Consider the following 21,560-nt stretch of genomic DNA (forward strand, 5'->3'; position numbering starts at 1 on the left):
TCTATCTATGATCCATAAACAGTATCCAAAGGTGATTTTCATCAGAGATAAGAAAAAGTTCAGCAATGACCTGACACAAGAACTAAAATATGTATATGGACCTTCAGCTGATTACTACTCATCAAACCCTCATAAGAAATTAGCTCTGTGGCAGGGTGGCTGCCAGGAAGCCATGCTTAAGGATGGGAAACAGAGAGAAAAAGCTGAGGTATGCCAAATGAGACAAAAGCTGGAATGAAAATCAGTAGCAACAGGTTTTAGGGGGGGATTAATCTTCCCCAGAGCCCAGATCTCAACATTATTGAAGCAGTACATTGAACAGAAAATATAACAAAAGCCAACAACATCCACAGAATCGTTGTGGAAAGCTTCTCAAGAAGCTTGCAGAACTTTTCCTGAAAACTTCTTAAAGAAATAAATGGTTCAGGCTGTGTTGACAGATAAAGGTGTTCACACCAAATATGGACTGTTTTTGCCTCATATACAGCATTTCCCTCCCAGTAGGAAAAGATTTGAATGCATCACTGTACCTATTTTTCCTGGGTTTTTTTTCCAGTTGAAAAGACTAGGGCTAAAAGACTTGTACTAGATTTTAAACATAGTATGACAAAATAAATGTGCTAATGTGCAACCATCAACTTGACATTTTTGCTAAGAGAGTGTTCATTCTGCTTTCCTACAGCTGTTACATTTGCACGTAAACACATTTTTACTTTTATTTAAATATGTTTAACATTTCCACAATATGACTGTCAAAGGTCTGCATTCAGTCTGGCAATGGGTGGATCTTATATCCACTTGTTAGAGTTTTTTAAACCACCAAAATGATTTATGAGACTGCAACTACACTTTCAGCAAGCTGGTAGAGATTTACTCATCTAGTGCATCACTTGTACATCGGTAAACAAATATGTACAGACTATTTCTGTGGGTTTGTCAGGAAATAAGCTGCTAACATTGGCTGAGTGCTTTCTTATCTTGTATACAAAGTCATTAATTCCTCTGAAATGGAAATGGATAGTAATGGCACATCAACACTAATAGCAGATGGTTTAGTATTGCTTGTACAAATGAGGACTAATAGTATCTTATCTGTTTATGTGGATATCATGTTTTGTTTTAGGTGTAATATATAATGCAAATTAACATATAACAAGACTTAAATCTATAAAGACCAACTCTGACCCAGGTGTGTACTGTTAAATAATTTTCTGTCTCAGGAACAAGCAGATTTATACCTTATTGTGTCAGTGAATGTAAATATTGATCTCTGGAAACTAAACTATGAGCTAGTCAATATTCATATACAGTCATTTCCCATCCCGTGTTTTAGGAAGTGCAGCATTTGTGATATAAATCTCCATGCAAGTTGGATAAGTTCAGAAAATTAAAAAAAAAAAAAAAAAAAAGAAAGAAAAACTGGGCAAATATTTGCTCAATTTTAAGCCAATCTTAGGTGTTTATGTTCTCATAAAAAAATATTTATTTTAATGCTAATGCTGCTGTTTTCTTTAAAATTTCCAGAGCTGCTGTGAATAATCACATGAATGATATAGAGTATCTCTCTATCAATCCCTCTCTGTCCTATTGTTGGATCAGCGGTTCATTCTAAGTTTAGAAATGCGCCCAGCTGTCTTGTCACACTTTCCACGCCGTCTGTTGTTATAACACAGTAGTAGTGTCTTGTGTCCCTTTAAATGCGGGTTGCGTAGATCCTTCATGAATGAAACCATGTGATCAAACATCATTTGACGTCTGGCGCCTCCGACTATAGACTTAAACAAGCGAGGAAGGAGTGGATATATCTAGAGACCTGTGAGAAGGCGTGAGCGGAAAAAAAACATTTCTCCAACTGTGTCCTTTCAATACCGTGTCAACAAAACGCCGGTGAACTTCAACCTGCTACGGTGGTGACTTCTGGTGAGTCAGGCTTGTCAAAATCACTACTGAAATTCCTCAAAAAGTGCTGAATGTGGAGGTGTTTTGCTGAGTGCGCACGCCCGCCGCTGCCGCCACCGACTGCTGCCGCGTTGCCGCCGGTGAGCGCTGCCGCGTTGCCGCTCCTGCCGTCCCGTCCCGTCCCGGTTGTCGTTTAAAGGGCAGTTGTTTGGTTTTGCTGATTCATCACTAGCAGGTCTCGGCACAGACACTGTCGAGACCCGGTCGAATCGCCACGCACGATCGACCATCCGCTGATTTCATAATAACACAGACAAAGGCGGCAGGCTGTCAGCTTAAAAATGCCATGTGTCGGAATTACAGGATCATGAGGGGGGGTGGACGCTTCAGAGGCTTGGGATTCCCTGGTTTTAAGACTGAAACTGAGAAGAACCAGGGTTGCAAGTAGCGGTTTAGTGTGACAAAACCCTCTGGTAACTACACATAACCTTATTAGCTTACCGACGGTCCGGTCTCGGAGAAGCGGCAGCAGTGGACACAAGCTGGACGCGGTCGCTCGCTTGTTCAGGTAAGACGGCTAGTTATCTGCTCGCTGCTTTTGCTTGGATTCTTATAAATTTTTCAGACTCTTAAAAACAGCCGGTAGTCTGCCCCTTTCCTGTCAGGCTGCTGGCGTGACAGAAATAAGCCGACAATCCGCCACTACAGGCTGTCATCCTGGAGTGTCAGTAGCTGTCAGACGTCCCGGCGGCTAGCTACGGCTGCGCGGCTGTTTTGACATTTGCTTTGTGTCAGCTACCTCCGACAGGCCTGCGGCTCATGTGTCTCCTCGACTGGGAGGTATTTTTTGTTCTTTGCTTTTTTTGAAGTGTGAACTACTTGTGCTGTCGTTTAAACATTGGGAATTTGTCGGTTTCCTGGCGTCCCCGGCTTGTACATCGGTTGAGCTCGCGGCAGAGATGCTGATTCATCACAACGTTGTTATTTCTCAACGTTTGCGCGAGCGGAGCGGAGGCATGAGGGAGCCATGGCAACATGGCACTGGCGGCAGGCGGGCGGACAAAGGTCTGGCGCGAGGGAAGGAAGAGCTCGCTGTATGTTGGGGGGTGGGGGCTCTGAAATAAATATAGGCCCGGTCATGCGGTGGATGTTGGCGTGTTTTTGTGGGATAATTAAAGCTCGTGGGGGCTGAAGGAATGCTGGTTAAAAACGGTGTTTGTGCTAAATTTGTGAAACGTTTTCAGTTTGCTTTTCAGGCACGTGCACAAGGGCATGATAAATAATATATTGTGAATTATTTAGCCGACCTGTTTTGACTTCAGACGGCTTTTCCCCCCAGGAAATCTCCTTTAAATGACAATAACATAAGTTATTGTAAAACATACCAAAAACAAATGAAAGCTTTGGGAAATGATTTATTCCAGTGGTCGTTAATGAACCCACTCAGAGACCTGCGCTAAAAAAAGAAAGCAACTCACTGAACTATTATGCCTTGCAACAGAATATCCTCTTGATTGATCTCTTGTGGATAGCCCATTATCTGCTGCCTGGTAGCAACCTATGAGCGGTGCAACTCTTAAACGCTGAAGAGTAATAGGGAAGCACTGTGGGCACAAGAAAAACAGAAACTTCACCCCCTAATGACTCCATATCAGCAGCTTTAGTTAGAGTCAGCACTCTGCAGAGTGTATCAAAAGTATGTAGTAAGCAAGTTGGCAAGTACTGTAATAGAGGGTCATAATGATGAAACAGTTGTATCAGTATTGGAGGGAAAGGCACCCCCCCCCTACTGTCTTTACACACACAGAAACACACAGACACACGCAAGCTTTTCCCATTTCCTTTTCTCGTTGCATGCACGCACACACAACCTAGGGGCTTAGCTTTTTATACTTGGGATCAGTATTTAATCAGTGCTTGAAGTGCATTTCTCTGTCAAGTACTTTCCCATCCTTCCCTGGTGTTCACGGTAATTGAACGCTGACCAATGCTTATGTGTGCAACTTTGCTGATGGTGGCGGAGCGGCAAGGCGCGATGAGCAAGGGGGATGAAGGAAGAGGGAGGAAGAATGAGAGATGGGATTTGCAAAGAGATTGAGAACAAGGACCTTTTTGTCTTCAAGGCATTCCCCTGAAAATGCTGAGGCGAAGCAAATGCGCTTTCGCTTGACAGATGGCGTTTTCACTTGTTACTTAGCACAGCTACTTTCTCTGCCTTGTTTAGTGTGTGCGCATGTGAGAGAGGCTGCAGAGACAGCCAGAGATATAAAACACCTACATGATGCTGAGATGTGGTCAGTGTATGTGCGTGTGTCACAAAGGTGGTAGTATCTATACCTATACCTATACCTATATCTATCTATCTATCTATCTATCTATCTATCTATCTATCTATCTATCTATCTATCTATCTATCTATCTATCTATCTATCTATCTATCTATCTATCTATCTATCTCTCTCTCTCTCTCTGTGTGTGTGTGTGTGTCAGATAGGGAATGAACTCCTTTTTGTACAGGGAAGTAAGGTGATTGTCAGTTGGCCTTTCCAGTGTTTTGCACTTGGTTCTGTTTCATCCCTACAGTGTCTAACATAAAACGTCTCCTTTCAGAGACAAAAATATAGTGTAAGCCCTCTGTTTGACCTCATAAGACAAGCTTATACGTGTAGTTTGATTCCCTGCATATTCACACAGGTCAAGCTGATGAAACACTGTGTAAAACCTTTCTCGACTGTTTGTTGAAGGAAGGATGGGGTTTTGACCAAAGACAGATGTTGATTCCAGAGGAAGGAAGATATGAATTGAGATTAAAAACTCTCAAAAATGCCAGAATTTATGCTTCCAGCTCAAATGTACATTTCGTCTTCCTGACAGGAAGACTTATGGGTTTTGTGACAAAATGCAAAACTTTTTCCAAGAATTTTTTTTTTTCAAAAACCTCCATTAATGTTTTATTTTACTTGGAAGTTGATGAGTCTTTTTATTGGATGAGATATCCAAGTTTACAAATCTGAAGAGGTTAATGAAGTTCTGGTTCTTATGTAGAGCATTAAATTGTTCTGCTAGATGCTTTCTATTATCAGTTCTTGCTTTGGGATTACATTAAAGATGACTGCACAGAGGCAGCAATTATTGCACGGCTACAGCACCGGATTGCAAGAGATTGCACAGGTGCTCGTAATATTTCGTCCACCTCCTCTTTTTGTGTGTGTTTGTGTGAGGATTTAGTGTTTCTGAGCATAATTTCCAAGTATCATCTGCATGTTTATGGTCTTGTTTACTACTGGGATCCATTTCATAAAAGTCTGGTTATGCTTGCAAATTTCAGAAAGCGTAGCGAGAAGAGAAATGGAAGATGTAAACAGATGAGAAAAAAAGAGACGAGAACGTGGTGAGGAAGAGGCAGCGAGAAAAGGAAGCAGTTGGGCAGATCAATAGTTGAGTGTTTTTTCTCCATAGTAATGATGAAATATGGTGTAAGCAGATCTGGTGCATAATCATTGCGTTCTTCACCATCTCTATTTTTTTCTAATCTGCTTCTGTGTTAGCATGCCCCCTCAATGTGTGTGCTTTATATAAAAACCATCCACAAGAGCTTCAACTTGTTTTCTGAATAACTTTTCTGAGAACCAAAAAGAAGTAGGAAATTGATACAGTTCATATTGCAACATCCACCAAAAGTCAAAGCATTTACAAATAAAAAGCATTTTTAGGTTCAGTTAAAGTTGCTCAGAGTTGCACTTTGTTCTAAAACAATTATTCCGACTCTGTTGTAACTTCAGATTAGCATAGTCTTTGGAAAAGTTCCCATGTTTCTTCCTCTTCGACAAGCTTTTCAAGAAGGCTCCAGTTAACGGAGACACGCTCCACACCGTGGCAATGTTGCGGCATTGAGATGCTGTGAATGATGTGAAACAGGAATATCCGCACCACCGGTTGTCTGCCAGTTGCATCATCTCAAAGCTTTAACTTGCCGCATTTTTTAGCTGCAGTGTGACGATCCTCGAACTGTGCTATGAATTTCTAAACCTGAAAAAAAAAACAAAAAAACACAATACACACATTGAATCAATTTTAGATGCAAAGAGAAGAAAGAAAGACCTGTGTGCCTTGTACCAACTCTGCTGTCACCTGTGAGTTATTTCCAAGCTACAGCAGTTTTAATGTCACCTTTCCTTTTGTAGCCTGGTTTTAAAGTTCCTATCTAACTTCATCTCATATCAAATGGGTTCATCTTTAACATGAAGTCACTTCAAAATCACTGGATGTAACTGCAGCATGCAGACCACCATGTTTTTTTTTTTCAACCACAGTGCATAAAAACAGAAAAAAAAACTAAGGAGATATTCCTCAAACTTTCTGCAGCTACTGAAAGTAATTATTATTATCACTTAGTTCTCTATTGACGATTTAGTTTTGCTCTGGATTGATTTTAGAGTATGTAGCAGGACATTTTGTCTTACTGACAGGAATAATCAAAGATATTGCTTAAACTTCTGTGAAGTAAGAAAATCAAATAATTTTATAAAGCTGGATAATATGTTGCTCAGCATTATAAGCAAAAGCAAAATATTTCTTTTAAAGTACTTTTTTTGGGGGGATAACTTTGTGGTAAATTACAATTTATTCCTCCTGAAAGGAAAGAGCCAAAGTGGAGGATTATCATTATTCACAATGTGTTATATAGTAAATTTTAAATAAAAAAAGCATTAAAGTTTGGATCTGGACCACTTTCATTAAAGCTGTAAAATAGTCCACTCCAAGTGGATGTGCACTCCAAGTATTCTTGTTAAAAGTATCATAAGTATTCATGGTGTTAACAGATCGGTGCAAACATAAATAGTATTATGTTAGTCATGACACTGTAAGAAAATCCGAGTAAAAAGTACCTGTAATACTATGGTGGCTTGGGCTCCAAAAAATGCCATCCATCCATCTGCTTGATCCATTTAAGGGTGGTTAGAGTCTACCAATAAATACTGTTAAACAAACAAACAAGAAAAAGCCAAATCATAAAATTTCAGGTTCAGGTTCATTTCATGTTATACGGCACCTTTTGATTTAATTTAGATTTTTATTGTATAAAGAAATTCACTCATTCATTCATTCATTTATTTTCCTAACCGCTTAGTCCAATGAAGGGTCGCGGGGAAGCTGGAGCCTATCCCAGCAGTCTTTGGGTGAAAGGCAGGGTACACCCTGGACATCTCGCCAGTCCAAACCAGGGCGTTGAAAGAAATATGATATATTAATTAAAGGATCCACAGGGGCAACTTTTGTTACAAGGACAGTAACTTCTTATTTTGTGTGCAGCCAATTACATTTGATATACATATAAAACACAAAAACACTCAATACACACAGATTTAAGCACTTGAAATACACATACCCTGCATCTTAACTTTCAGAGCTTTTTTCAGCATAGTATCAGGATACTTAAGCAACACACACACACACGCACACCCACGCACACACACACACACACACACATATATATATATATATATATATATATATATATATATATATATATATATATATATATATATATATGTGTGTGTGTGTGTGTAACAGAAATTAACAGTATAAATGTACAATGTCACTGTGAATTAGTGGTATTAAACTTCATTAACAGTTAAACTATTTTCTTTAAAAGTTACATTTTAGTGTGTGAAATAATAACTTTAGGTTTAACAGTCGTTTAGTCTGAAATTAAATATTATTGCCTTTTTAAAATGGCATTTTGTATTTTCACAGTTTTTTTGTTATTTTAAATTAGACATGTGAATTTGCAGATTATTTCTATAATCTTTTTGTATTCCTTGTTATTTAAAACATACAGGAAAACATTGTAAAATACAGAAAAAACCGCATTATCGCTTTTTTTTTTTTTTTTTTTTTTTTAACAGTATATTTATATCAGGTTAAATCTTGAGAAACTGCTGAAATGTTAAAGCCCAGTAAGCTCCCGCTGCTCGCGTGTGCTGTGATCCATAAACATGCCTCCCCCTGGTGTGGTTCCTGTGGTAGATGTTTGCTACTCCCACTGAAGTGACTGATGAGGATAAAGTCCATCTCCACAGAGACAAATGATGCTTACTGAGCTTCCACTCCAACTTTCTCTTTGTCTCGACTTAGTGCTGCTGACCAGGGATGCACATTGTCTAGGAGAAATAAACTAACCATGTCGTTTGACTTGTCGCTGTCTTCCCTCGCAGCTCTGTTTGTTATTCACACAAACACAAAGAAAGGACCAACTTAACCTTCACTACTTACATACTTTCTCTCTTCAAAAAAAAAAAGAAAAAGTGCTTCTAAAAAAAAGGAGCCAGAGCTCAATTGCCTGACAGTGCAGTTTTTTCTGCTTGTGTTGGGAAATTTGTCATCACACTCCGACTTACTACCTGGAATGGGAAAAACGTGTCGACGCCAGGACTTTTTCTTGCCTTTAATAACACACTTGTCTCACAAGCGCGCACACACACACAACCTCTCAAGAGTGTGAAAATGATCACTCATCGTCTCTAAATGTTATAGTGTAAATATGAGGGAGAAGATTTGAGCTATTCTTCATGCCTTTTGCTTTTACCTCGCCTGTGTTTTCTCCTCTCCCTCCCCTTTCTTTCTGTTATCATGCTTATTTCACGCTCTGCATACTTCTCTTTTAACAGCTTCCTTGTCTTTCTCTGAGCACAAACACACACAGAGATCAAACTGTTTTCTTTTCCTCTCTCAGTCACTTCTCCTCGGCTCCTCGTACCCTCTTGATGGTCCTGCATACCTGCTGTAAGTGTCCTTTCTGTTCACAGGTTGCCATTATCTCTGATCTGTTTCCTAATTCTCAATTAGCCTCCACACAGCACCCATCGTTAATTATTTACCAACTCCCTCAACACCCTCGGCCCACGCTAGATCAATGAGCGCCAGCACCGCTTGCTTTGTTTTTCAACAAAAGCAAGGTGGACCGCAGCCAGGAGCCGAGTTTTGTAGCTCTCTGAGGTTTTAACTCACGCTCCCCACATTATGCTGCCTTTGTGTCTTTCCATCATGTCCCCTCTGTGTCCTACTGTGTGTCTTCAGTGCCTCAATAGGATGCCAATCTTTTGTGTTCTTGGTTATTGCTCAGAGAGTTGCCAGAGGGAGAAGGTACAGTTAAGGCGACTGTTACAGTAGGATTATTCAATAAACACTGCAACAGAAACGACTTGTGACTTACAATCTCTTCCTGATCACTCCCTATATGCTGTGTTGTTTATGCACTCCTACACCCACACGCTGCAGCCCTCGGGTCGTTTTTGGAGCGGCTAATCAGGCCATTTATTTTCCCCGTTTCTGCGTAGCAAGAAGGCAGTCTCTTTCTAAGAAACTTGTCGGTGTGTGGCAGTAGTGACCAAAGCAGAGGGTTCTCTCAAACGAGATGTATTAGAGCTCTGAAACCAGCCACACACACACACACCCACACACACACACACACACACACACACACACAGTTCATTATCCTGTTAGTCTGCGCTACACGAAGAGAAAGGAGTCTTGTGCTGTTTCCTGCACTCTTTAATCTGTCTAAGGCCCATGATTACTGCCTTCACCTCCTGCCACACTTCTTTGGGACTTATTTTGTCAACAAGACTTGATGCGAAGCTTTTCGCAGGACAGATGGAGGAGGAGGTGGGGTGGGGGACAGTTTCATCAGTTTCATGGCACTGGATCAACTTCAGAACTTTTTTAATTGGAGGTTTTGGTTGTGGTCGTTGCTGAGTTCAGGTTTTTTGTTTTGTTTCGTTTTGTTTCTTTCGTTGACCCCAATCCCCCCCCCCCCCCCCCCCCCCCCCCTCCATCCCTCCCTCCTTTTATACTCTACAGCTAAGCTCTTACAAATGTGTTGAGGGATGCATTTTTACCCAAACACCCCCTGTGCCTCCTCCCCATTGTCTCACTCCTCCTCATCTCCCTTCTTCTCTTCATCTCCACCTCTGTCCTTCTCCTTCTCTGGACTCACTCATCTCTCTTTTTCTTCTCCTTTTTTTCTCTCTTGTCACTTGCAGAACCCCCCCTCCTCCCTCCATACTCAGCATTTTCTCGACTGTGGGTGTGATGTCTCTGTGTAACGCTAATCAGCTCCGGAGACGTCAGCATTCTTTCAGTCCTCCTTCACCACCACCCTCCTTCTCCTCTTCATCTCCTCCTTTCAACTCAGTCCTCACCTTTTTTTTTTTTACTCCTCCCAACTTTATCTTTTTCAGTCTTCCGTCCGAATTTTTTCTGGCCTCATCTGTTTTTCAACACCTTCATGTCCCAGTCTGTGTTTGTGTGTGTTTGTGAGTGTATGTTGTCTCTCTACTGTAACCGTAAGCAGCTCTGCTCTTGAGTCGTCAGCGTTCTTTCAGTTGCTCCATAAAAAATACAGCCTGCCACAGCAAAAAAGCTGTCTGTTGTAGTAACAGAGGCTGGGGCAATGGCCACACTGCAATGATCACCCCACAAGCCCCCAAAGGGAAGGGCACCCCGGGACCTTTGGTATTTGTTTCACTGTAAGATGAATGGCAATCCCTTTACACAGCAGATGATTCCCAACTTGAATTCGTGGCACAAACTCTCTTGGAAGTCACATCTGCTTTTTTGCACTTTAATGCTGATACATATAAATTTCCCATCCCAGAAAAAAAGTTACCAACTGAATTTAACAAAGCAGATCCTCCGATTGCATGATTGCTGCACGGATGGTTATGTTTCGGCTGGCAACAAGTTTTTTTTTTAGCCCTAACTGTAGTTAGTAGTTTCACATTTCTTAAACAAACATGTGGAAAGACCTATCCCATGGTCATGGAAAAGATGTTCATTTATATCAGAATGGTTAAATTGATGACAACAAGCAAAGAAAATGTCTTCAGAAAGGACTAAAATTAGGTTTAAAGGTGCCCAACGCATTTTAAAAACTGAAAGGGGAAGAAAATATTTGGGTGATGGTGACTGGAGATTATTTAAATGGTTGGTGAGATTAAATTAATCCACTGTCGCCTTGGGTACGATCAGGATGGGCGATTGGATCAAAGTCAAGATTCAGTGTAATCTGTGGGTTTTCCCTAACTAGGCTATTTATTATGATTTGTCTCAAACTGATGTGTCTGTAATGTGCTCCTGAGACGATATTGTCATACAAAACAATCTGAACTGATTAGAAACAGAAGTAGAAATCAGTTGTGTTTAATAATGAATGTAAATACATTTCCACATGAACAATTTGAAGTGAACTTAAGGATCTGGGACTGAGAAGCCGTAAGATAACCACTAATCGGAAGAAGAAGCTTCAATTTGCAAGGTAACATAAAGATTGGACTCTGGAGCAATGGAAGAAGGTGATGTGGTCTGATGGGTCCAGCTTTATCCTGTTCCAGAGTGATGGGAGCATCAGGGTAAGAAGAGAGGCAGATGACTGATGCAGCCATCATGCCTAGTGCCTACTGGTGAAGCCTGTGGGAGCAGACTATGATCTGGGGTTACTGCACTTGGTCAGGTCTAGGTTCAGCAACAATATGTATTAAAAGAATGACTCAGCTGACTCCCTGAATATACTGGATAAGCAGATTATTACATTTTTGCTGATGGCACTGCCATATTCCAAGATGATAATGCCAGGATTCATGATTGTGAAAAGATTGTGAAAGAGTGGTTCAGGGAGCATGAGGTGTCATTTTCACACATGAATTGGCCACCACAGAGTCCAGACCTGCGCCACAGTTAGCATCTTTGGAATGTGTTGGAGAAGGCTTTGCACAGTGGTTGGATGTTCCCGTCACCATTACAAGATTTTGGTGGGAAGTGAATGCAACACTAGATGGAAATAAATTTTATGGCATTGCAGAAGCTTATTCAGACAATGCCTCAGAGAATGCTGCTCGAGTCTAAATTAAAGCAGTAGACTCATTTCACCATGTTCAGCATGAATCTGGCAAGTTGTGTTATAAACTAACTAAATAACAGCAGTCTTCAAACTTTTCTCTGCAATGGTTTTAATAAGTAATGAGCTCAGGCAGTTTTTTTTTGGCATTTAAGATAAAAACCAGAAAGAAAACTGAACTCTGGTTGAAGCTTTTGCTTTCTGACCAATTTGTCAATAAATTCAACGGCTCCCAAAGTTATATGTTGCCATGAGAAAACTAACTCTGCAAGGATTCAGTTGATGATGATGTTTATCTTCTAAAAAGTAAATATCAAGTTTTCCTCAGACTAGTAGCTATGTTGTTGCCGTAGTGATAATTAAACCCTCTGGGTACTGACTGCCCAGTTAACTTCAGCATGTAAATATAAATAAATAATCCATAAAACAACCACAACAGGAACTTTAGTTAAATGGTATTTATGGTAAAATGGGAACAATTTGGCTGCATTGATAATTATTATTAAATTATTTTAACCATTATCTGTGTTTAACTCCTTAAAGGAAATCGTGTCATTGTTTAGTGTGCGATGTGTGTTAATATAGTTGTTGCAAAACCAATGTAAATAAAACTCATGAACATATACACTTGAAAGTAATGCTTATAAAATTATGACAAATTTAACAAATAGCATGTTTTCTATTAGCACAGTTGCAAATGTATCAAATCCAATATTCTGACTGGCAGATATTTGAAGTAATGATCCTAGAGAATTACCCCTAGACAGTCTCCAGCCAGACTTCTAGAGTATTAATACATTTTATCACAAAGCATACAGATACAATCATTTCATATAAAAAGTATTAGTGTGGCTGTATCAGCCAGTTTTTGCATTATTTCCTGAATGCAGTTATTTGAGGGTTTATGTTACATAAAACTGGAATTGTTTTGATTCACCTGAATATCAGAAACAAAGAAAGAAAGAAAAAAAAACCTTCAATCAATAGGACCAGTTTTGCACTGTGTATACCTCATGCTACTTGTTATATCAACTCATCTCAAAGGCTTAACGTCTCCTGACACTAATGTTGTGGCGTCCATCTTAGTTTTCAGCTGAAAAAGGAGGAGGCAATTAGTTAATTAAGCAGAAAAAGCTGAAGATCAAAGGTTTATACAGGCAATACATAATTATAACTGACCTAAAGTGAGCGTTAAAAGCCTATTTAATCACTAATCACTATTATTATATATATATATATTCTTGTGCACCCTACTTGTGCTCTGAGAGCTTGCCCCCTTTGCTTTGTGGATCTACAGAATGCCGTCTGTCTCTGTGCCTTGTTATAATGTTGAAGTCCGGGCTTTGTGGAAGCCTTACCATCTGCTTGATGTTCTTGCTGCTTGAAATGCTTCTTTATGGCTCTTAAGTATTTGATGTTGACTTATGGCTTCATGGTAAATTTGGTATTGAGTAGAAATCTGTTTTATGTTGTTGTTTATACATGTCTTTTAAAATTGAATTAATTTATTGAAGAAAAAAAAAAAACTTAAACAGCACACTAAAACACACTGTTTTCCAATTTACTCTTATATCAAGCATTGTTTCAGCCTTTAAACCATTCAGATTTAATGTTTGTGCGCTTGCAGCTAACCACTTTACATGTGTGTTTTGTTGTGCACCACTGGCATGGCGGGAGGGTAATGTTCCTATGTTTGCCGGCATGCTTTTTTGTTTGTATGCCGATGGAGGGGGTAGTGGTGGGGGATTTGGGCACCCGGGAAATAAACCAATGCCTGCCAGGAAAACAACCCCCCCTCACTGTTTTCATTCACCATCTCCACCCCCGGCAACCACCCTCAGTCTCCATGTCTTTGATGCATCTATTGTGTGACGGTACACCCCGAGCTGCAGGAAACTGCATCACAACAAAATCCAGGGATAGAAGAAGCTCTTAATTTACTCTGTTTAATGGCAGAACATGTGCAGAGTTATCCAGATTCTTTAAGGAGAACCTCAAGTGCTGAAAGCCAATGCTTTAAATGAAGTACGGTCACTGCTCCATCATGTTAAAACCTCATGTTCCCATGTTGTATGGTTCCTAACAGAATGTTTATGTTGCTGTGTATTTAGCATGTTTCATGTGCATGCATAATTAACTGTATGTGCTTGCTGCTACATTTTTTTTTCTTTGATCTACAGCTATTTATAACTGTAAGAATTGTGGCTGCAAGCTCACATAGCACATCCTCACAGACAGACAGAGGTTCATTGTGGGGGACGTACACACTGGCATGCTCAGCACTGTGTCTTTTGACAGAAAAGAATAAAGATGAAAATATACATGTTGCCTGGTATGGTAATGTCATCACTTCCTCTCAAATATGAGCTGTTTAAATCACCCTTTTTTTCCCTTAGATATATTCCTTTCTTATTTAAACTTTTTTCTGGTGTGAATTTCATATGAGTATAAATATATACAGAGAGAAAACAGCCTGCCTCTCATCAGCAAACTGGTTTAACTGAATTTCTGATGCAGCAGTATCAAGTGCAGCTCTTTTTGACTGAGGAGCAGCTTTTTATTCTTTGGGACAACTGTGATTTAATGTCTGCGAAACAGCCAATCACTTGCCATCCTGTTGTCTTGCCAACTGTCCTTTCGCCCTTTAGGCTTTCCCAGGTATGTAGCTTTGTTTTTTGGAGGACCTTTTACGGAGGTGTAAAACGGTCACAGAGTAAGGAGAGTGTGAGAGGAAAGCAGAAATTTGTGTGGGGGAGGAGGAGAGCGATATCTGGAATCTGCTGAGTCATCATGACTGGTCTCATGATGATCGCTCAGCAGCAGCAACAATAGCCTCTCTTTATCTCTCTCTCTTGCACACACACACACACACACACACACACACGAGTCTGAGAGATGAGAGCAAGGCAAATACACCATACAATGCATGTCATTGAGAGCTTGTGGAGATGCTCATCCTTGGAGCAGTGCGCTCTAAGGACTGATCTCATCTTTGTTGACCTCTGATTCACACTTCTGTCTTCATTCTTTTGTCTCTTGTTTCCACTTTTGTAAAGTCACATCACTTTGTTTCGGCTTGATTTGGCTCTTTTCATCCCCCGTAGCTTCATGTAGGTTTGTTTTTCTAACTCTCTTTTGGAAAGGTGCGTGCATGTTTTTAAAAGGGTTTGATAGCAGTTAGTGTTCCCCTGGAGTCCTTCCCTCAACTTTTACCACTTCCTCTTCTCTCTCGCTGATTTCATTCCTACTGGCCTGAAGCCAGCCAATGAGAGTTGAGCAGCAGAAAGGTAGTGGGCACTGTCAGTGAAACCACAAGGAAACAGGAAGTCAGGGAAATTCTAAGAAAAGCTTTTCACTTTCTCTCATGCAGCCTCATAAAAATGCAAAAATCTGTATTCCACAACAATGCCATAGTGGTACATTTAGGTTTGGTATGTATCCACTTTTGCAACAAAATGGCAATTTTTCATTTACATGTGGTTGTAGTTTAACATGTTTAGCTTGTGATGAATTTTTCTCGCTCATGCATTGTGCTTCCCTGTATATCTGCAGGTCTGTGCAGAAGAGCAAGGCTCTTGTGGCATGACGACGACTAACAAGGGAAATAAAGCCTTAAAGGTAAGTGTGCATTCGTGCAGAGAGCTCTCCATGCTTGATTTGTTGGTCTGCCTCTGAGTAACTATCCTCCTTCCTCTTGCATCCACCAGGTGAAGCGTGAGCCGGGGGAGAATGGCACCAGTCTCACAGATGAGGAGCTGGTGACCATGTCGGTACGGGAGCTGAACCAGCACCTCCGTGGGCTCTCTAAAGAAGAGATCCTGCAACTGAAACAGCGGAGGCGCACCCTTAAGAACCGGGGCTACGCAGCCAGCTGCCGGGTGAAGCGTGTCACCCAGAAAGAAGAGCTGGAGAAGCAGAAGGCCCAGCTGCAGCAGGAGGTGGACAAACTGGCCAATGAGAATGCATCAATGCGGATTGAGCTGGACGCTCTGAGGTCCAAGTATGAGGCTTTGCAGACCTTCGCCAGGACTGTGGCACGGAGCCCCACCGTTGGGGTCGGGGTGAGGGCTGGAGGAGGAGGAGGTGGGGGAGGGGTGCCATCATCAGTCATTGGTCCACTCATACCGGGGAAGGTGGCGACGGCGACGAGCGTTATTACAATAGTGAAGTCAAAGACAGATGCACGGTCTTGAGGGAGAGAAATCTAGATGAGGGTGTAAGAGTTGCATCGCCTCAGCATGTTCCCGTCACCCCGTCTCAGATCAGTGCAGAGGAAGGACAGGAGGGAAACAGAGCAGGATTATTGAGTCTGTGAAGAAGCTCTTGGTCAGGACACAAACACTCAGAACAGGAACATTTTTTCACAAGGTCCCTGTGGTTACTTTTGGATGAATATGTCAAAAAGTTAGAGAACTGTATGATTATTTGCTAAGAATATAAATCTTAAAATATAAAATGCCCACTTTAAATGATTTAAATTATCAGTATTGACTTTGACTGCTGGTACTGTCGAGCCTTATGAAGTGCAAAACATCTCTGCCAAAAAATTAGCTGGAAAGATTTAAAATTTGACGCATCTTCAAATAAGAAAAAATCAAAATAATCTTTAGATCGTCCAGTCTGTATTGTGGATTAGTGAATGACAGGCTGTCAGATCTGCTCCATACCAGATTTATGTGACCTGCTGATTTCAGTGGTTACACTGAGGCTCCATCTTGTTCATCCTACCCAAGAACTTTTTCTGAAAAGTACTATAGAAAAGTATATATTATACAATGGTGGTTACTGTATTTCTACTGTTTTGTACTGTGTTGTCATTCACATGAGGTCCAAGGTGTATTCTCTGTGTGTGAATTGTTATATATCAGGAATTCTGTGAAATTCTGTGGCGCGTGTTTGTTTTGGTATCGCTATATTTAGTTAGCTGTATTATTTTTTTCTAGTTTCCTAACTTGATGTGTGACTCCCACTCTCTCTTATCTATTCTCTTTGTTCTTCCTATTTTTTTGTTTGTGTGTTTGTTTTTTTCTCATCTCCATTAGGCTTTCATTATTACATTCAGTACTACAGAAAGAAGGGGGCCAAGAAAAAAAAAAAAAGAACATTTTAAAAAACAAAATTAGTTTTAGTATGTAGCGGTATTAGAGTAATTTCAATACCTGAACTGAATGAAAATTAAAGTTTTTTTTCTGTCTGAAAAATTTGGAAGGGCAAGTGCCTTGGTCTCTTAACCACATGCAAAAATAAAGTAAAGAACTGAAAAAGCACGGTGGAAATTCAGTGCTGGTTTAAACTGGAAAAAATATAACAGCATTTAACTATTGCTGTATGTTATATGAGCTATGTGGTAGCTATCAGAACTTATAATATTAAGAACACTCATTTATGTGACTTTGGAGTTTGTTTTTTTTCAAAGAAAGCTCTACAAAGCAGGAGTCCGTATTCATCCTCATTTTCCTGCATGGAAATTACATTTTTGAGCTTTGTTGTTTTATCATGAGGAAAAAGTTAATATGTTTGACTGTTTCATTCACATGCTAATAAGTTTTTATTGGCTGCTGACTCATATCTTTAGATTATTACACCTGCAGGAAATTGTTTTTGCCTGAAATCAGCACGGTTTTATGCTGCACTCCTTTTGCTTTTCACCACAAATCTCACTTTGCATGTGCAAATCTGGTTACTGACAGAGCAGTCAGGTAATGAGGAGAACTAAGAGAATTTTCTGAATTTCCAGTCGCACAAATGGGCTGTAATTTCTTGTGGGCTTTACCATAAAAGTAGTCCTTCGTGGTGTTCTATACTCAGAGAGTCTATGTATGGTGGAGTCTGTATTTTATAAAGAAGATTATCTTTGCATTGTTTGTAACGACATGTAAAAAAAAAAAAAGGTATTACAAAAACTGTTTGATATACAATATCTCTCTATTTTGCAATGTACCAAAAGTGGCTTAACTACTGAATAGCTTTGTTTTTTCTCTAGTGAATAGGCACTTGTGTGTAACAGTGGACTAGCGTGTGGTGTGCTGTGTAGGTATGTGACGAGGTAATATAGTGTTCACTATTTCATGGATACGACTTTGATCTACGTTGGATTTTGGGCCGAAGCAGATGATGACATAGTGTGTAACTGCAATCTTTCCCTAATCTCAAAATCTTTGTCCTTGCCGTCTCATCACTCCGCTCCGACACTGCAGACACATCAGATCAGTTGTTAAACTGCAGGCTTGAATTTAAAGTTTGCTTTGACTGACCCCGTTTTACACCTTTCTGAACGGGCCGTTGTGTCTTTATTTTTGGTCGTGGTCATGTTCAGAGCTCACTGTTGCAGATACAATGACTGATGAGATGAGGGAGGTGTTAAGGTTAACCTCAGAAGCTCTGTGTTGTTTGCTATTTAGGTCATCTGGCTATGAAATGGAGATGTGAAGCTCAGTATCGAGCTTTATGGCTGCATCACAACCACTCCTGTAATGGCTTTCTTTTGTAACGTGTGAAGAGGATACTTTGTTTTTGCTGTGTACATTTTTTATTTATATTTAATGTTATCCTTGTATTTGTTTTTGAGCTGTTTTGCAAGTGTCAGGGAAGTGAAATGGCATTTGTTGTTGTATATGTTGTTTAATAAAGTGAAAGAGTATATTCTGCTATTTAATGGCCCTGTCCGTCAAGAGGCAAGGGGTACCTTTGAGGACAATTGTCTGGAACAATTTTAACCTGATTTAAAGCAGACAAGTTTTTTTACAATGAGGAAAAACCTGGCAAACGAGCAGCCTTTTTACCTGAACCGCTACTCCACTGTGACAAAAGCTGGTTTAGCTGTGCAACTGCTGTGCAGTTAGTTTGTTTTTGGTCATCTGTGCAGAACATTCAAGGAAAATACGATTTGAGGAGTGAGGAAAGGCTGAAGAATTTCCAGATAATGTTTTTTAATGATAACTACTTCCTTGTTTAGTCAGGCGTGAGATCAGAGAGCTTCAAATATCATAAGAAAATGACTTATCATGGCAATATACTCAATGATATCCAGCTACAAATTGATTTCAGTGTCACACCTAGTATGTTAATGCATTTATTAGGTATAAAAAATGGGGAAAAAAAGTGTCCTGCTTTGTATGAACTAAATGCCATTATTTGATGATAACATATGCTGAATTTCTTAAGATGTTTTATTTCTGTCTCTATTACTCTGATACTTCCATTTCTTTGTTTTTTCACTGGCAAGTCTTTTTCATTGTGTGGTCATACTTATATAAAACAGACGGAAACAAACACAACCAGGTTGTGTGAGACTGTTTGTGCCTCGGCTAAACACTATGTTTCATCCTTCTATGTATTTTTACATCCTTCCACGTTGAAACAGATCGACAGTATTGTGTGTCAGCATATGTGTGTCAACATGGTGGCTGCTGTTGAACAGACATATCTAATTATCCAAACCATAGAGCAAAATGAGAACTCCTGCCACCCAGGAGAAGTGATGGTATCGTAGTGGTTTTGTCAGGTTGTCTGTATTATAATTACAGGTACAATGTGTTGTGACAAGGTTAGAGGGTATTTTATACATTATTATAACTGCCACTGTCAGTTTGCTTCTGTTTAAATCTAGTTTATGTATTGTGGCTTTTACTCAGTTTGACATAACCGTTAAATGTGTGATATTAAATAATCAAATTTAATCTTTTTTTAAAATTCATTAATTTCTATCTGCAAGGAAGAAACAATGAAAATTCTTATTTCTGTTTTCAAGATGTGTATTTCCAGTTTGAAGCAACTCTTTGGACAAATTAGGTTAAATATTTCAGAAGTTTAATCTAGATATTTACTTGGCACACACGATCAGCCGACAACACTGACCTTCAGTGATAATCGTACAGGCCAGTTTGGCGGCTTTTCATAACAGACTCTATGAGCTGTAAGACACATTGACCTTATTTTCCACTGCCTGTACAGGGGTCATACTCTCCTTATGATAAGACATTTCATCACAAACCAGAGCAACTGCTCACACTCAAGCCTATAAATAATTTACAAGGGCTAAAAAAAGGCGGTGGAGACACATCTGATAAAACTCTTAACCGAGCCCTTCCTCAAACTCCAATTCTTTCAGAAGATGCAAATCATTAACTCCTTATCTTGCTGCTTGGCCAATCGGTATGTAGTCATTTAGTTGTTTTCCTGTCTGGTGAATCACACCACTGGATTCTAAAAGCCCTTTCACCCAACAGTGATCCAGATCGATGAAAGTAAATGAACCAAGGATTCCTGTGATAACATGTTTGGTGTTTCCGTCAATAATAATGTTTGCTTTGCATCCTATGTTACCTGTATGCTGCCATCTGTTCTTCTTTGCTCCCCCACATCAGTTAAACAACCTCTAATGAAAATGTTTTTACTGAGATTTAAGCTATTAATTTTTTTTTTTACCACTTGTCTATTTGTGAGATTCAGTGAGGTAGCTCATTGGAGCAGGGATATTTTCTCTTTCTAAAAGGTATAAAAAAGTTGGTTTAAAGCTATAGAGAAGTAGTAAGTTTGTATGAATATGGTGTAACCTATTCAGAAATGCCCTTGTAATAGGAAATTCTGTGTTTTGTAATATTTCTGTATGGGGTGTAATAAATTATTCTACAACAATACTTTCTATGGGAAAACCTTATAATGTGACAGTCTTTGTAAGTATTTATCTTCAACTAAATTATTGTACTTTTTTTGGCAGTTTGTTGATTGTGATGATGACAAGGTGTCGTAATCATGAAATTAACTGTTTCATCATCGGTCCAATGCAGCTTTTAATTTATTGATGTATATACTGTACGTTTGTTGATAAACAGCTTACTTTATTTTGTATATGACCAATAAACATGTTTTAAAATTCAGCAACATGTGTGTGTTGTGTACTTGCACACTATAATTCTCTCCAATTCATTCATTTCATATGCCGCTTAGTCCACTTCAGGGTCATGGGGAAGCTGGAGCTTATTCCAGCAATCATCAGGCGAGAGGTAGGATACAACCTGGACAAATGCAGAAGCAAAAAATATTTTTCTGTAGCAGCAAGTCAAAATATCTGCTTTGGTGACATAAGAACTCATACAGCCTTGAATTTCTTTTCTTCATCTTATCAATGTTCTCTTGGGTTTCTTGAAAAGTGCATATTCAAAATGCCATCATGTGACATGATGCCATGAAGCAAATCACAGCTGTCACATGAGCCTTCAGGCTGGAAACACAGAGTTGTGAAGTGAGGTTTTTCAGCCCCAGAAATATGCATAATGAATGTCAGCATGTCTTCAATATGAGAAGGAAGCACAGAGGTTTAAGATCAAAAACTTATGGAGCTAATGTTGCTTTAAGCTTCGTAAATGTTCCCAAGTAAAATCTGTCTTACAAGTTAAATTAACATAAACATTTCTTTCTTTCTTTCTTTCTTTCTTTCTTACATTATAGGAAAAAACTTGATTTAACCCACCCTTCCAAATGAAAGTGACATACATGAAAATAAAATATATTGAATACATGATGAAATACTCATTGTGCTCTCTTACTGTTGGCACTGTTTATGTTTACAGACTTCTTTAAGTTGCGTCTGGCATATCATATAACTTTTTTGCACATGTTTAAATTTTTACTGTTATAATTTAATTTGGTCATTTTCTATATGGTACTGATGTGGTTTTATCGATATTTTGTGTGATGTTGTTGAGTTCGCAGGCATTTTGTCAGGCATTTAGCTATACTGTTGTGCTTTGCTTTTGTTTAT

General features: G+C 39.5%; 1 protein-coding gene across 2 annotated transcripts; it reads left to right on the forward strand.

Annotated features, from left to right (window-relative positions):
• Positions 1–1,789: 1,789 nt before the first annotated feature.
• mafgb (v-maf avian musculoaponeurotic fibrosarcoma oncogene homolog Gb) lies at positions 1,790–20,581 on the forward strand. Of its 2 annotated transcripts, none has more exons than XM_079264319.1 (3): positions 1,790–1,920; positions 15,350–15,415; positions 15,505–20,581. In XM_079264319.1, exons 2-3 carry the CDS (start codon positions 15,380–15,382, stop codon positions 15,988–15,990), a joined length of 522 nt encoding a protein of 173 aa, XP_079120445.1. In that variant the 5' UTR covers positions 1,790–1,920; positions 15,350–15,379; the 3' UTR covers positions 15,991–20,581. The 2 variants fall into 2 exon arrangements, with proteins under 2 accessions (XP_079120445.1, XP_079120446.1); XM_079264320.1 differs by lacking the exon at positions 1,790–1,920 and adding an exon at positions 2,329–2,467.
• The last annotated feature ends 979 nt before the right edge of the window (positions 20,582–21,560 follow it).

This window comes from Telmatherina bonti (genome assembly GCF_933228915.1).
Source record: "Telmatherina bonti genome assembly, chromosome: 3".
In the NCBI taxonomy this organism is placed as follows: Eukaryota; Metazoa; Chordata; class Actinopteri; order Atheriniformes; family Telmatherinidae; genus Telmatherina; species Telmatherina bonti.

Coding starts and splice junctions, on each gene's coding strand:
- mafgb (XM_079264319.1), top strand. CDS start 15,380: ATGACGACGACTAACAAGGGAAATAAAGCCTTAAAG. Junction 15,416..15,504: donor AGGGAAATAAAGCCTTAAAG/GTAAGTGTGCAT, acceptor TGCATCCACCAG/GTGAAGCGTGAGCCGGGGGA.